General features: G+C 52.6%; 6 protein-coding genes across 6 annotated transcripts; 2 read left to right on the top strand and 4 right to left on the bottom strand.

Moving 5' to 3' along the window:
• Positions 1-185: 185 nt before the first annotated feature.
• CC1G_15537 (AGC/AGC-Unique protein kinase) lies at positions 186-2,365 on the bottom strand (the record flags this gene model as incomplete). Its single annotated transcript, XM_002910950.1, has 8 exons — positions 186-412; positions 467-650; positions 706-822; positions 889-1,281; positions 1,356-1,448; positions 1,508-2,010; positions 2,068-2,214; positions 2,278-2,365. 8 exons carry the CDS (start codon positions 2,363-2,365, stop codon positions 186-188), a joined length of 1,752 nt encoding a protein of 583 aa, XP_002910996.1.
• A 2,572-nt stretch (positions 2,366-4,937) lies between these two features.
• Positions 4,938-6,830, top strand: CC1G_15538 (hypothetical protein; the record flags this gene model as incomplete). The annotated part of the gene is made up of 1 exon (XM_002910951.1): positions 4,938-6,830. The coding sequence occupies one exon, from the start codon at positions 4,938-4,940 to the stop codon at positions 6,828-6,830; it is 1,893 nt and encodes a 630-aa protein (XP_002910997.1).
• Positions 6,831-6,841: 11 nt separating this feature from the next.
• CC1G_15539 (hypothetical protein) lies at positions 6,842-11,226 on the top strand (the record flags this gene model as incomplete). The annotated part of the gene is made up of 7 exons (XM_002910952.1): positions 6,842-8,184; positions 8,246-8,361; positions 8,438-9,003; positions 9,061-9,188; positions 9,244-10,774; positions 10,832-10,963; positions 11,017-11,226. 7 exons carry the CDS (start codon positions 6,842-6,844, stop codon positions 11,224-11,226), a joined length of 4,026 nt encoding a protein of 1,341 aa, XP_002910998.1.
• A 392-nt stretch (positions 11,227-11,618) lies between these two features.
• Positions 11,619-12,545, bottom strand: CC1G_08705 (hypothetical protein; the record flags this gene model as incomplete). Its single annotated transcript, XM_001837640.1, has 2 exons — positions 11,619-12,169; positions 12,395-12,545. 2 exons carry the CDS (start codon positions 12,543-12,545, stop codon positions 11,619-11,621), a joined length of 702 nt encoding a protein of 233 aa, XP_001837692.1.
• Positions 12,546-13,165: 620 nt separating this feature from the next.
• On the bottom strand, positions 13,166-13,715 carry CC1G_08706 (hypothetical protein; the record flags this gene model as incomplete). The annotated part of the gene is made up of 2 exons (XM_001837641.2): positions 13,166-13,464; positions 13,514-13,715. 2 exons carry the CDS (start codon positions 13,713-13,715, stop codon positions 13,166-13,168), a joined length of 501 nt encoding a protein of 166 aa, XP_001837693.2.
• Positions 13,716-14,242: 527 nt separating this feature from the next.
• CC1G_08707 (hypothetical protein) lies at positions 14,243-16,216 on the bottom strand (the record flags this gene model as incomplete). The annotated part of the gene is made up of 2 exons (XM_001837642.2): positions 16,042-16,216; positions 14,243-15,988 (listed from the first exon to the last, which is right to left on the bottom strand). The coding sequence occupies exon 2, from the start codon at positions 15,986-15,988 to the stop codon at positions 14,243-14,245; it is 1,746 nt and encodes a 581-aa protein (XP_001837694.1). The 5' UTR covers positions 16,042-16,216.
• Between the last annotated feature and the right edge of the window lie 311 nt (positions 16,217-16,527).

Here is a 16,527-nt window from a genome sequence, read left to right on the forward strand (position 1 = left end):
GTCACAAGAATAACCCCACACTGAATCGGATAAAACCAATGTCAATTCTACGCAAGTAGCAGAATTTAAAGTAATTTGTCGAAAGGTAATATGCCAGAAGCTCTAAAGTACTATTGTGCTGCACGGAACGGAATCGCAATAGCCCAATAAGCTACCGAGCCCCTCTTCAGCTATGGTGCGCTTGTCTAATCCCGCCCCTCAAGCCCGCCCCTCCACCTTCCAACAGGACTGATCCAACTCCACCACTCTGTCGTCCTCGCATCCACCTCTTCCCTCTCTTCCACTGTCTGCACAACATGCGCAGAAGGCTTGCCTCGAGGCGAGTACGCACCCAAAGTCACGCTCTCCCTATGTGGTGACTCCCACTCGAACCACGAGCGATACTGCCCTTGTAGAGGCTCCTTGACCAAAGCTGAAGCCAGGAAATTAGTTTCGTCTCGTCACATACCGTGTCAGAATAATGTACCATTCTTTACAATCTTTTTCGGATCGTCGAACAAGCTCATAAGTTCCCCTTCCCTATCCATCCTGTCGGCTTCGAATGGATGATTGGGTATCGGTTCCTCGGGGTTATCCTTCCTAATCATGAAGTAGAAATGCCTTCGAAGGCCCGAAATGCCGAGCCGAGATATTGGATTTGGATCAAGGAGCTGGAGACAAAGTCAGCGTGCCATCCCCCTGGCTGCGTATTCGAGGGAGACGTACACCATGAACAAGACTCAATGCCCAACCACGTAGACCATACGCCCTCAACACACACTCCCTCTCCAGAGGACTGCTCTTGACGAACAGCCTAAGCGTTTCGTCCCTGCCAAATAGCACCTACATTAGCTTCGTGATTAGCCCTCGTCTCATCCACGGCCAATTGATAATTCAAAGAACACTGACAGCATACCCCACGTCCTTGGCACTCGTCAACATCTCCGCGACAACACATCCCAGCGACCACCAATCCACCTCCTTCCCATACCTCGCAAACTCAGCATACCGCTCGTCTACATCATGGTCTCCTTCCAGGAACTCGCGTTGCGCAGGGGTCCACTTTCCGGGTGCGCAACGGCTGATAATCTCTGGTGCGATGTACCCTTTCGAACCAACGAGCCGATGGGCGTACTTCACTCCAGATTGGAGTGCCAGAGGACTGGAAGAGGAACTTTGAGAGACCCAAGCTGAATCGAAGTCCGCGATTTTGAGCGTGTGGTTGAAGTCTATTAGGATGTTTTGGGGACAGATGTCGCGGTGGATGATTCCGTTGTCGTGTATAAAGCTCAAGCCGAGCGCCTGTTCAGTAGAAAGGAAGGGGTACATCAGCCAGTTAGTTACTGTTACACCACCTCGTCAAGGTGGAGACTCACCAACTGCATGACCCACTCCCGACCATACCTTGCCATGTAGCTTCGACACTTGGGGTTGCGGTACATCTCCGTTAAATCTGCTTTCATATATGGCTGGAAGTCAATAACTTGAAGTCAGTCAATCAGCCCTCTCACTCTTCGAATAGGCATACCATGGCAATACAAATGACACCAGGGCCCATCAAGCACCCGTCCGCTTTTACAACAAACACACCCCTCCCATCCCGACTGGCACCACCCGCCATCCGTTTCATAGCCCTCAGCTCCGTTCTTACCCTCTTCCTCTCGGCCCTCTTCCTCCTCTCCCGTAGCTCTTCCTCCCACGTCTCCTCTTCCCCTCCAGTTCTCGTTCTAGACCGATTTGAGCGGAATCCGAACAAATTCCCCTTCAACACGACCATCCTCTCCGTTGAATCGCACAGTTTAGGATCTTCACGTTTGTCCTTCTTTGCAAAGTAGGCGAGGGTGACCATCGTCCTGCCTTCCTCCTCCGCCCTGCCATTTAGAGATTCTAGTAGACCGAACTCGAGAGGCGAGTTGTAAGTCGGGAGGTAGGATGGGTGTGTAGATTTGCGATGAGAGGGCGTGATGAATATCGGGACGCCAGAGGGTAAGACACGAGTGTAGTGATAATTGACAACGGGTGGTCTGGGAGCTGTTGAAATCGTTGGTTCGTCTTTAGTGAGTTCGAGGTACCACGTTAGGTACTTACGAACGAGATACCGGAATAGAGGACCCTCCGTTGTCGCCTTGCCATCTCTTCTATTGAAGACCCTTTTGATACGCTTCCTGATGCTCGAGGTTGAATTCGAAGTGGCGGCGGTGCTGGTACTTGCGTGGCTGCTACTCGACGATGAAGCTATCCACGGAAAAGGATACCGTCAATTCATGTGGCAGGACAAAATGATGGGGTTGAACTGACCATAGCCACTAGAGCCAGAACTCGAAGCATAACCAGGGCTGGAGCCCTCCCACTCTGCGGAGGAAGATATTTGCCTGCGAGGAGTCATAGCGTCGAGACCTCTATACCGTGGTGAATACCAGGCTTTACCGACCCTCCCACCCATCTTATACCCCAACCATTCAAAGGGCGCACATCCCCGCCACGGCACTCCTGCGAAAACAAAGGGAACGTTCCTCAAAGCCCGTCCATAATATGATTCGATATGCACGAAATCCAGACTCAAAGGAACAGCCCCATTGGTTCGATCTTCGAACGCGTTTGAAAGGGCAAAAACGGCCGACTCGAAAACCCCTTTGATGACGGAAGACGACTGGGGACAGCCTGCTTGTCCATGTTGGGCATGCTGGGTCGAGGAGAGAACACACGTTGGTGGGATGTGCGTTGCTAGTGGCTTCCTTGGTCTGCTTCTAGTCTACAAAGGTATACGTATCAAGATCTGTGGGTGCGTACTAGGAGGAAGACGGGGAAGACGTACCGTGGACCTTGGCGCGATATATATCGTCACAAAGGGTTCGGAGAATCGGATAGACCCGCCTCGTGGCCACATGCTTTCAAGGAGGCCATTGACCCAACCTCGCTGTTCCATCCAGGGCCATTGTCACCGCCCATCCAGATATAACAAAGCTTCAACGCTGAAACGGTCGATAACCATTTATCAGGGGCTATCCAATGTGTTCGACGTTGGCGCCAGCCGACAAGGTAGTGGCTGCCATTTAATGTACTTGGCAGCATGGGGGTAGGTCGAATACAGTTGATAGTCTCGAAGCCTGAGTATCGATATCTCCGTCCCAAGACCTGCCATGACCAGGTGAAAACTAGTAAAGCAGGCATTCAATTTCGTGCGCCACTAGCTTGCTATCGAGTCTGCTGGGTTTTGGCTGGGTTGCCAGTCGACCGTCGAACTACTCAGTAGCTCACGTCATGATCGAATGGGCTGGCACCGTGAATTCGCCGTGGAGTATGCCAGACCCTGCAGTTAGCGATGATTCTGAAAACGATTTGCGGTCGACAAGCACGTTCTGGAAATTGATCTTTCGCGCCCTGGTGGCCGTCGTCGTCGACTTCTCGTCGAGCACCATGGCACGAGGACAAGGGGCGGGAAATGCCGAGTGGAATGATCCGAACGTTCACGGCCTATTGGGCGCTTATTTTCAGCATGCATTCCAAGGGCAAAGGGCGACAAGTCACCTGCAGCTCGCTGCTTTCCACATAAAAGTGAGTTAGGAGACCAAATGGGCACATGTCGGATGTAATATATGATAAAAAGCCCAATACCTGGCGCCTTGAGATAGCGAGGGCTTTGATGACTCGAACAAACGTCAGGGTGGTGGAGATGGACACAAGCCAAGACATGCCAATCGTCGAACAAGCGTTCGCATTGAAGCTCGGATTATTCTGACTTCGATTTCGGGAAGGGAACTAGACATAACCGTCTACGCGATGTGTGTGATGTCATGACGGAAGATGCACCCATGGTACATCGATGCCCGGGAGTTATAGACGAGCATACCCAACGTTTAAAATTGCGCTTTCGGTCATCGCACCGGTCGAAGCTGGGGCGCGAGGAATGATTTTGTAGAAGTCCAGTGATCCGGTATGGGTTACAAGAGCGGACCTGGGGTCTTGAAGGCAGAGGTTGGACAACTGAGGTGTAGTAACCACCATCGCAGCCGGCCGCGGGTCCAGATCGCTGCAGGGAACCGACTAGACGCCACCCCTGAAGCCCAAAATTGCATGTCGAGGGAAAGGACAGTGTGTCGCGCAAAGTTATTCCTGTCCTAGAATACGAGGCAAATCAAGATATCGTTTGGAAGGAGGGTCATGAGGTCCTCTCAAGGGCTTGGCGGTACCTCGAACAGCAAAAGGTACGAGAAAGTTCCGTTTTTGCACCTGACATAGGTCCATCGGAAGCTACTCTATTTCGAGTTCGGCGACGGCGTCTTCTATCACGGAAAGGACCTTGTCATATGTTAGGCGTTACGGAGGCAGATATCGTTATGTACTACGGTGGAGACGTCATGGACGGAACACACAGGGGAGAGGGAAACCGGTGGCGGTGGAAGGGGTATTTCGGTTAACGCTCCGTCAGGGCACGAGATGGGAACTTGAGTGGGGGTGATCCGGTATGGATTGAGACAAAAGAAAAAGAAGCTTAGAGTATGTCGATTGAAGATGGAGAAGCGCCTATGGAGTTAAAATGGCAGTCAAAAGATTTTCCCTTTGTCTGGGGGTGGTGCAAGAAGGAAGCAAATTTAACGGAAAGCGTTGCGGTGGCCACGAGGTGCGGATAATCCAGACTAGCCCATCGGCCCAATGCACAGGGGGAACGGTAAGAAAAGGGAACCGGCGGATAAAATATCCAGCGAAGTCATCGGAGTGCCAATCTCGAGAAAGAGAAGGTAATGATATGGCAGTCAAGTCAATGAATGAGTCGTGTAGAATAGCAGCGCCCTTGGTATTGAAAGAAGTTGTATGAGGGAAGTGGGCCGGTGTTGTTGGGTGCGTGTGAAAGTGGCGGTGCAAAGGGTGAGTGTTGAAGGGAGGGATGTTGGTTTTTTACGCTTGCTCACGTCGGACAAGCGGACGGACGCCTTCCGCCCCATTTCCGTTTGATCCCAATGAATCCTGCCCAGCAGCACCAAAAGTTCGCCCCAGGCGGCCTCCGCAATGCTGGGCTCCCACAAATCCAGCAACAGCAGCCAGGCCAGGGCCAGGGCCAGCAGCAGCAACAACAGCTCACACCGCAGCAGCGCCAACTTATGATTCAGAAGATGCAGCAACAACAGCAACTTGGGATGATGGAGAGACCACCGAGCTCGATGAGCATTTCTGCACCGCAACCACAGGGCGCTGGAGGAATGATGCCGCCCCCGCCTCCACGCCCCAGCACAGCAATGGGCGGTCAAGTCAATCCCAACGCGTTTCCCTCAGCCTCGCGTCCAGGAACTTCAATGTCCCACCGCTCACCAGCAATCGACCAACAGGGTCCTTCACAACAAGAAATTGCCCAGCAGCGCCAACTCATCAATCAGCAGATCCAGGCGCAGCTCACTGCAGCCGGTCTCACCGTTCGCGACCTCACCCCTCAGCAGCACCAGAACGTTCAGCAACAGATCCAGACAGGCATGCAGGACTTTTACAGAAAATGGCAGCAGCAGAGAATGGCCCAGATGCAGCAGCAACTTCTACACCAGCAGCAGCAGCAGCAGGCAGGGCAACCACGGCCAGGCTCGAGGATGGGAATCCACCAATCACCACCTCCGACACCTCAAGACCCCAACGCCTCAACTTCTCACCAACCACAACCTCAGCAAGGCGGCGCTGGATCGCCCACCGCACCAGGCACCCCGACACAGGCACCTTCCAGCCCGTCGTTCCTGCGCGGCGCGAAGCGCAAGCTCGACAGCGACGGTACCAACCCTAGTCCCAGTCCCGGTTTGATGAACCCCCAGCAGCAGCAGCAAATGAATGGCCAGCAACAACAGCAGCTGAACGCACTACAACAGCAGCAACTGGCCGCGATGCGTCAAAGACAAACTGCCAGCCCCCGGCCTGATGGTATGGGTATGAACATGGGCATGATGGGTGGCATGGGCAACATGGCGGGTATGAATAACATGGGCATGGGAGGTGGTGGAGGCACAGTCAATCCCATGATGCTTGACGGTTTTGGCGGTGGCAACGCGAACAACATGGGCATGGGCACAGTCAACCCGGCCATGCTCTCCTCGCCGTCGCAGTCGAATCAGCAAACGCCTCAACCCCAGGGCCAAGGTCAGCAAGGCAACCAGCAGCAGCAACAGCAACGCCAACGCCAGCCTTCGATGCCCATGTCGACCCCCATTCCCGCCGCACCATCAATATCTGCATCGTCGTCTTCGACCTCTGTCGGCGGTGGGAACATGGGTATGAACATGGGAGGAAACGCCATGCCGGGGACACCTCAACGCCAAAGCTCACTACCGCCACCTGGAACACCCACTCTTGGCGGCACAAATCTCATGTCAAATAGTCCTTTAGGGGCTGCTGGTATGGGTAACATGGGCATGGGCAACGTCGGGAGCAACATGGGTATGGGTGGCGGTATGAACCACATGGACATGAACGCGATGGGTCTCAACTCGATGGGCATGAACAACCTCAACGCGATGAACAATATGGGCGGCCTCAACTCAATGAACAATATGGGTATGAACCTCAACATGGGCAATATCGGAGGCATGAACAATTCAATCACACCCAATACAGGCATGAACCCTCAAATGAACAACCTCGCCGGAATGAACCCCATGTCACCGATGCCCAACCAGATGAACATGTCGAATATGGGCGGAATGGGTAACATGGGCATGAACAATATGGGTAACATGGGTGGAATGAACGCCAATGCTCTCAATGCCATGGGTGGCAACAACATGGGTATCAAGCCTGGGATGGTTTCTGGTACGTCTCAACACCTTTTCCTTTCAATTGGCCTGAAATACGAGCGTATCGGTTGCCAGGTGGTGTAGGACTTCCCAACATGCCCAACCAAGGCAATATGCAGGCGATGCCCGGTCAGCAAGGTCAACAAGTCGCCCCTCGTCCCCAAGGTCCTCAAGGAATGCAACCCGGTATGGGTCTCGGCGGTATAGCGCCCTCTCTCTCTGCTGGTTCCTCGACATCTGGCTTGGACGGACTCGTGGGAACACCCTCCAATTCTGGTGGACTAATGGCTGGCGGGTTGGGCAATATGGGCATGGGAGGTGGAAACATAATGGGCGGAGGTGCGAACACCATGGGCAACAACGCCAACCTCAACATGAATAACCTTGCGCTCGGCAATAACATCGTCTCTGGAGGTCTACCGGGAACGCCTCCCATTCCCAGCGGAGGAGTTGGGGGTGGAAATGTTGGGCTGAACGCGATGCCGAACATGGGTCTGAATGCGGTTGTTGGAGGTGGTACACCGACGATGACGCCTGGTGTTCTGGGTGGTGGACCAGCTGGTTCGCCTATCGTGGGTCAGACTCCCGTTCCTGCCTCTACAGCAACACCACCGATCGTTGCGCCTGTGAATTCAACTGGTCTGCCTATCCCTCCAGCGCCTCCCTCTGTTGCGTCATCCTCTGGCACTGTCCCACCTACGGCACCTATCGGTCCAGCTGGAATGCACCAACAAGTCATCCCCCAGCTCCCTCCTCTCCCTACTAGCGTCAACCTCAACCCCAACATCACACGCGTCACACCTGTCCCTCTCCAAAGTTCACTCACACTCATCCCTCCCCTCTCCCAAGAAGATATCACCAATATCCAAGAATGGATGGCGAAGGACAAGAACTACGAGGAGGTGATTCTGCGCAAGGCGAAGGAGAGGATGACTGAGGAGATTAGGGATGTATTTGGGTCCCATAACCCGGCGATGCATATGGGTATGAGGGTTGGAAAGAACCAGGGATGGTGGGAGAAGGGCTTTGCGATGAGCATAAGAGGCCTGAAACCGCTTTACGATCCCGAAGCGTGCCCCAAGGACGAGGATGTTGTCGCTGCTATCAAGGAGGAAGAGGAGAAGGCGAAAGCTTCTACGAACGAGGAAGGCGGATCGGCGAAGCCTTCGGACGATGCGAATGCCCAACAGCAACAACAGAAACCGGACATCAAGCCTCCGATGACGACTTCGCTCCGGCAGCTACCGTACACCAAGGAGTGGTTCTGGAGCAGTCAGAGCCGGTATAGGAAGCTGCCTGTCTTCAACAACATCAGGGGCGGTGGCTGGACGTATATTAACGCGGAGCCATTCGATGTGCGGTATCCACCTCGGCCTGGAAGAACTCAGCATACCTCTAGAGCAGGGAAGAAGGGTATCAAGAGGGAGGGGTTGAAGATGTGAGTAGACGCCACTTTCTAGCTTTATTAATGCGGATATTGACGGTTGGTTTCCTTGTAGTCCGCGACGACTCCCACCGGAAGAAGCGAACAAGCCTGAACAACTCATCCCGATTCGACTCGAGTTTGATGTTGAGCATCATAGGATGCGGGACACCTTTGTCTGGAACATGAACGGTGCGTTTGGGAGTCATCTCTCATGGGCCACAAGCTAATTATCTTCACTTTCTCCTCAACTATCATTCACAAACAGACCCCGTCGTCACACCTGAACACTTTGCCCAATCCCTCGTCGAAGACTACGGCCTCCCACCCTCCTACCATGGCGTCATCTCCAAGTCCATCCACGACCAGATCAACGACTTCAAAGCCCATTCGTTCCTCTTCGACGGCGGCGTCGTGTCCGGAGACGGCGACACCTCTACGGAGCTTGTTCGTGTTAAACCAGTCAAGGCCGACAACGACGACGACAAGGACGTCATCATCCGTGGTAAGCTGGATAAGGAGAGCGCAGAGTGGTGGAGGAACTGGAGGAGGAAGGTGAGGATGATGCGAGAGGGAAGGACTAGTTCGAGGAAGAAGGCTGGCAAGAGGAGGAAGGTTGAGGGTGGTGTGCGGGTTAAGAAGGAGAAGAATGGGGATGAGGCTGACGTCGAGGACGAGAGTGATCTTGAGGAGAAAGAGGATGTTGATGAGGAGGGAACTGGATCGGAGAAGGAGAAAGCGGGTGTCAAGGTCGAGGACGAGGTTCCGTTGGCTATCCACGAGATTCCGTTCGACGACAATGCGACACATGAGGAGATGAGGATTCTCATCAAGGTGCGTTTAGCTGTCCTATCAAAGTGAAGATGGTAGTAATGAGTGCCCGGTGTACAGCTTGATATCATTGTCGGTTCCATGAAACTTGATGACCAGTTCGAGTGGGATTTGGAGAGCTCGGAAGTGACCCCGGAAGAGTTTGCTGAAGTCTATGCCAGGGATCTGGGTCTTGGTGGAGAGTTCAAGTACGTTCAGTTTGAATTGTGTTCTTTCAGTCCTTGTCTTAACACGGTTTTCCAGGACCGCCATCGCTCATTCGATCCGAGAGCAAATACAGACGTATCAAAAGTCACTCTTCCTCGTTGGTCATCTCACAGACGGCACCGTCGTACAAGACGAAGAACTCCGCCAATCGTTCCTCCCATCCCTTGTCTCTGGCGCGCGCACGTCCAGCGAAGTTTCACAGTACACTCCGACCCTCAACTACCTTTCCGACGGCGAAATCGAGCGCACTGAGAAGGAGCGCGACAAGGATCTTACTAAACGTCGCAAGCGCAACACTCGAGGTCGTAGGGGTGTCGCTCTTCCTGATCGTGAACCTATTAGGACGTACAGGACACCGGCCATTGGGTTCCCCGAGTTGGATCCTGCCACTATGGCACTGGCTGTTGCTAACGCTGCACCAACAAGTAGCCGACGTGCAGCTGCCGCTGCTGCCTCGCTGACCATCGCCAACATGGTGGCTAGCGAGAACAGCAACTCGAACTATTCGCCGCCGCTCATGAACGCACCTCTACCCTCTGTCACTCAAACTGCCTCAAGTCAATCTGCTGCTGCAGCTGCCAACGCTAACGCCAATGCGAACAAGGAGAAGAAGGTCAAGGGATTTTTCAAGGCGCCTTCGTTCCCTTCGTCGGTGTTGAAACCTCGTGCGCAAGTGGTTGCACCTACACCAAGCACGGCAGTCGACGTCTCTTCACTTCCCGCTCCCCTCGAAAACGACCCCCCATCCAACCAATCCAACCCCCAACTCGAATACCGCGCCAAGCTTCAGTCCATCCGCCGCGCCAAGGAACTCGAACGAGAAGCCAAAGCGCAAGAGTTCATCGACGGACAACGGCCCAACTACGTTAATGGAGTATGGCATTGTTCGAACTGCGGCTGCCCTGAGAGTATTGCTGTGGGAAGGAGGAAGGGTCCGTTGGGAGATAAGAGCCAGTGTGGTACCTGCGGTAAATTCTGGCACCGGCATCGTCGACCGAGACCTGTGGAGTATAATCCTGACCCCGAGTACCATCTCAACGCCTCCTCGTCGAAGGCAGACCATAGACCGAGCGGGGATGGCACGCCTAAACCTTCGAGTACTATTAATTCGAAGAAGAAGGGTGCTGCCGCTGCGAGGGCTGCTGCGCTGGCTGCGTCTCAACCTCAAACACCAGGGCGAGGAGCGGATTCATCGCCGGTTAAACCAATGGGCATGGGTATGCTGGTGGATGACGATGACTTGGGTGCGATGTCTCCTGTCAGTGACGCTTCGAGTGATGTGGAGATGCCACTCGTTCAGCAGAGAGCCAAGGTGAATGGAGCCTCCAGTAACGCTGGGAAGAAGTCGGAGAAGGAGAGAGAGCGGGAACAAAAGGAGAAGGAACAGAGAGAGAGGGAGGCTAATGAAAAGGAGCAGAGGGAGAAGGAGCGTGAGAAGGAAAAAGAGAAGGAGCACGAAAAGGAGAAAGAGAAGGAAAAGAAGGAGAAAGAAAAGGAGAAAGATGCGGGCTCTGGGGCTCCCCCTGGGTCTGGTACTCCAGGCGGACGGCCACCCCAGCAACTTTGGGTACGTCATCGTTGAGTCGACTTGCTTTTGGTCACCGGTACTAACTGTGCTACGTAGCCTCCGGAATGGTTGACGAAGTGTATGCACGCCATGCAGAACAAATACCCCAACGACAAGTTCGACGTTATTCTTCGCAAAACCTCTACGAATCCTGAATGGCGTATCAAGTGTCTGGACTGTCCCGGAAAGGTGCGTCCAGCCACGTTCTTTTTAGAACTGTCGTTCTGATTATCCTTCTCTAGCTGTATACCCCCGGTCCAGGAGAGACGCTAAATAATTACGAGGTCCATCTCAAGAATCGATTGCACCGTCAACGAGTGAATGAGCGGTTATCTGGTAACGCCCCTGCTGCACCCCAGAGTGCGAACGGAAACGGAGGCGCAGCTGCAGGCCCTTCCAATTCTGGCTCAACCTCTGGTTCTGGCGACCAAACTGCCTCAGCTTCATCATGAAAAAACTTCCCTTTTCTTTCAGGAGATCGGTTCGGACGATATACATGGGATGGACAATAAATTCGTTGCGATTTGATTCTTTCCCTCTTGTTGAATCTGTTGTTGTTGTTGCTTGTCTATTAGTACTACTTACTACCACTCGCCCTATTTGCTATCTCTACACGTCGATCCTCTTTTTTGTATACATTTCTTTGTTTTTCTTGTACATACGAATCTAGCCCTTTTCTCTCTGATCTTTTCTATCGAAATTTCTGTCTTTAGTTGATACTGAATCTGTGCACTATGTTTTCAATACCCAGGTTCCTTTCCCCCTCTCATCGATGCAAGTCCACCAAGATGTGTGGACGAGTGAGGATGCCCATACCATCGCGGGAGGTATAGACGTCTGACGTTCAAGTCGACATTCCACTCATCACCTCGTACAAGCCATCCATCTTCCTTCTCGATAACTTCTCACTCCAAAACTTCATGATTGGCTCCCACTCTTCCTTCGAAGCTGGCATTCCGGAACGATTACCTCCTAGTTTGGCTTCAGAGACGGATTGGAAGCCTTTCTTGAACGCTCTAACGGCAGTAGGTTGGAGGGCGTCTTCAGCCGGTGCAGAGCGGTATACGACCAAGGTCGGTGTTGGAGATAGGTTCGCGATCGTCGGATAGGATATCAGAGACCCTGATACCGTTACTAACGAGCCAAAGGACGTTGCGGGAGGGCTGGCTCCTGCTTCCTGTCCTCGTAGCTGTTCTCTCCATCTCAAGAGAGCGTATTCAGCAGCGACACTCCCTCCCTGAGCAAAACCAAACAGGTGGATTTGGTTCAGGGACCAATGCAAGTCCTGGACGAGGTGATCGATGACTTTCTTCATCAACTCGAGAGCAGGCGTTGGGTTTGGGTTCTCGATCATGTCGCCCAGTTGGTCGAAGGATTTATACCACTGGAAAGCACCTTCGTCGAAGAATGGAATCCTGTAGATAGAATACAGGTCTCAGTATCTGGACCAGAAACTCAATAGAGGGAACATGGCACAACTGTTCTGTTGCTCGCAGAGCGAGGATTGCTGTTTGAGGCAACTTCAATGAACGACCCATTTTCGCGAATGGGATATGTGTGTCTCCTATCCTGGACCATTCATCTTAGCCACTGTGCCCGTTCAGACATCAAAACACGTACCAAGTCCGTGTAGAAGAATCAACAAATTGTGATCTGTTCCATCGTCACTGGGATAATAACTGAATGGTACAGGAATTGCGTTCTTGCGAGGTTGTTCTTTAACTTTTGGCGTCGTATCCGGCGCTGATTCTTGAAGGTGAAACTGGGACATCGCGTTGAAGTTTCTGCAAGATCAAAGTTGTGGTCGAGAGAAAGAACCTGTCACTAGGCGCATTCAGACTTATTCCGTTTCCGAAATAATGCGAGAAACATCATGTGATTAGCATCATACTATGGTCCTTTCTGACCCAAGATATTACACATTGTCTTCTATAAAAATGATGATTGAAAGGACGCGACATATTTCTCATTGGCGGGGGGCTTTATCGGCAGGGAAATACTACAACATATGACAAGTATCTTCCGCAACATATGATTCAAGGCAGCTTACCTTTGTCTGGCCCTTTGGGGAACCGGAAATGAAGCAACAAAGGTAACCTTTGTTGCAAGATTTTCTCCGATATATTGTGCTCGACCCATGAGAAGTTTTCCCGTTGTTTTCTTGAACAAAAAAGGTTCGATTGCCCGGCCTTTGTGCTGTCCTTTCATCATCGCGTCAGCGAGCCAGCGACAGCGCCACAGCGCCAATCACAAAGAGTGATTGTAGTCTTATCGTATGTGACGTTCGAGAAATAGATTGTGATTGTTACAATATGATTAGTATGGGTGCAAGATACATATGATTAGTGTGGGTGCAAGATACAAAAAGAGGCGAGTACAAAAGTGAATACGTCAAACGGCGACGGTGAGGGGTGGTCTGTGTTCAAGAAAGCGTGCAATAAAATCATAGGAGGAGGACTCGAGAGAATTGTGGAAACAGCGAATTGACCTAAGGCCTCGTTGGAGAGACTTCCATTGTTGGAAAGCTAGAGGTTGGTCGAAGTTTTCGACAGCATTCTCAATGTCATGTAACCGTTTCAGATACCATGCCTCTGTTCTGTCGCACCAATGCCCGTAATTCTCCCCGCAATCAGAACGTTCATATGCCCGGGCGAGGGGCCACCACGACTTGATAGCAGTATGGCCAGTTCCTGGAGGACAAAGTTAGTTTCCCTGAGGGTCTGAGTAACTGACACTTACCTGAATCGATGCACATGTACGCTCCGCATATCAAATCCAGTTCCCTTGCGGTTAACCCATCTTCCACGTATTCGCCGTCGTAGTCAGGGATTCGTGTCGAGAGAACACCTCCACATCCCACAACGTTCTGGACATCGGCCAAGCCGAGGGTAGTAATGGCAAGGCGCCAGATGACCCCTCCGCGACGTATGGCTGCCTGCATGTGGGGTTGGGCAAGCACGAGGGTCCGGGTGTTGATGTAGCTGTCGTAGTCGGCTTTGGTGAATTTATGATTCAATGGCCGTACAGGTAGCGGGCAATATGATGGTGTGCGGTATGAGGGGTATCGGATAAGACGTCGAGGGAAAAAAAGGCGGAACGAGATGCCTCTCTGCGTGAGGGCGACGACAACGTCGTTGTCGTCGAAGTCGGGGGGCAGACGACAAACGAAAAGCGCATCGAGTGCATTTAGGAGGGCTAATTTCCATGGATTCCGAGAGGACGGGAAATCGAAGAAGTAATATCGAGGAACACAGTCTGAAAGACCTTTGTCCACTACCTCAATGTCCGTAGAATGCGGAATGTCCACAATTCGAAGGTGACGGAAGCGAGGGGAATGTTTGAGAGGGTGTACAACGTCATCTCTGAGGTCCCAAGATCCTGGATGGGGTGATTGGCGCCTGGAATGAGCAGCAATAAATCGCAAGACTGATCGGTAATGGTTCGAACTGAAATATTCTTCTGGAGGATTCATGTCGTTCGACAATCCAAGAAGCCTGGTGAACTCCTTTCGAATTTTGGGTCCATCCTCGCGCTGTAATCGTATTCGACGGTAGTGGGGAAACGAATCCATAGTATAGTCCGAAGACGCGATTGACCCTCCTCCTCCAAAGATACGGCGAGCCAGTTTGTCGTTTCCGTGAGTAGCTCCTGCTCGTCTTCAACAAGGGTGGTTGCGCCTGAAGACGGTAGGTTGGAGACAGGAAGGGGCGTGTAGACAGAAGCAGGTGTAGGAGATGAAGGCGTCGTTTCAGTCGCGGGCGAGGGCAATGGTACTGGCTTGTCGATGGCAGATCCCTCTCCCCCGTCGTCGCTAAAGTGGTCCTGGTGCATCTCGATGATTTCATTCCTCATCGAAACGGGGAGCGGAAGGTCCAAGTCATCGATGGTCCACTCGTCCGGGTCAAGATCATCCTCTTTGCCGAACTTATCGCAACAGTCCCACATGTTACAGAAAGGGTCGTAGATCTTCTGCGTCGAACTGTAGAGAGAGAGCGTGTCTCGCGAGTACTTCTTGCCAACAGGGATTCGTTCGTAGACATCTGGATCTTTTTCGGATGGATACCACTCGTATACCCTGACTTTAGAATAAGGCGGGTTGGCTGCTCGAGCTTCGCGTGCTTGACGCTCAACGGCGGATTCCTTCTCAAGCCATCGGGCGTGGATCTCCTCGTGGCGTTTAAAATGGGCAACCCAGGCTGGCTCGGGTTTGCTAGCCTGTTTGGGAGGGCTGGGGGTTGGTTCAGGTTCGACGGGGTGCAGATGTCGGGGGTCTTCTGAGGGTTTTGTAGTGTCTGTTAACGGGCGCTCGGGAGATCCTGTGAGCATCTCTGGTGGAGGAGCAAGGGACGGGTCTGCTGATGAAATCTCCTGAGGTCCCCACCGATACCAAACAGGAATACCATGCTCGATGAACCACGAAAGTGGAGGTTGATGGGGCTTTGGATTGGCGATGTCCAGGATACAGCCAATTCGATTGGGCTTGTAGGAGAAGTCGCAGATGACGGAGCGGAAAACACCGTCAATCCAGGCAGCATCGACCTCCGGCTCGAGCTCCACATGCCATAGTGGTACATAACCACGGAGACTGAACGCATCTCGCTTTGTTTCGCTATACGCAATTAAGAACGACAATGCGCCCCACCAGACCGAAAACCAGTTCCTTGACGAGGCTACAGCCCTGTCATAACTCCTCGGATTCTTGAAGACGAGTCGATATCCATGAGCCCATGGTAGGAAAGGCAGGACCATTGGTGCAGAGGACTTCGATTTGAGTCTAGTAACCGCGCCATACAGTTCCGATTCCAACTTACCCCAGCTTTGGATGAATGGCTGGGGCATACTATACGTCAACTCCCCGGGAAGACCCACGCTAAGCGGGTATGGGATGCGCTTCAGTCGATCGAAGGGGTAGCCTGGATCCCAATATCGCATTAAGATGAAGGCCATCCAGCCGAAGCTTAACGTCCATACCCGGGGGGTGCACAGCGTGTGGAAGGTTGGATAGTGCGGGGTGTATCTCTTCGGTGATGCACTTTCGGTGGTGTGCGATGCGGGCGAGATCCTGGGGTGGTTCAAAGGTCGAGTCTTGTCCGGTTGGAAAGGGTTTTTGTCAACCTGAAGGAAAGGATCCTCTTCTAGCGTAAGAGAACGATCGCAGTTAGGCGAGTAGTACAGGTCCTTTCCAACAGCTTGAAGACGACGTGCCGGTTCCATCTGATCGCGTCAAGGTCAGTCTCTCGAAATTGCCTAAAGGTACACAGTCCTACCTTACACCATACGCAGATGCGCTGACCAGGATTCTCTCAGTCGATACGATAAGCCCTCAGATAGTTTCCACCCCGTCACAGACAGCCAGGTACCAAGTTGATAGGACAGAAAGGCAGAAGAAGGTGGTCTCCTGGAGCCAGAGCAAGCACTCGAATTGAATGAAAGGGAACGTTTCCTCGTCGCCTCGTATGTTCGAGCACGACGATTGACGCGTTGGAGATGTTCACGACACTGGGACTGCTATACGCCTCGTATGTTCGAGCACGATAAGCCGTCGTGGTGGTCGATGGTGAAAGAAGAGTGACTTGGTGCCTGGGATTAATGTATTCAATCACACAGCCACTGATGATTCCCGCGCGAGCGTTCCAGTCACACACTTGTCACACACACTCCCCTGGACCCACATCGTCATCCTCCTCTTCGCAACCACCACCCCATGTACCCCAAGCTGCTCCGCAGCTTATCGTGCTCGATAATACGAGGCG

Source organism: Coprinopsis cinerea (genome assembly GCF_000182895.1).
Source record: "Coprinopsis cinerea okayama7#130 chromosome 6 map unlocalized cont3.6, whole genome shotgun sequence".
Taxonomy (NCBI): domain Eukaryota; kingdom Fungi; phylum Basidiomycota; class Agaricomycetes; order Agaricales; family Psathyrellaceae; genus Coprinopsis; species Coprinopsis cinerea.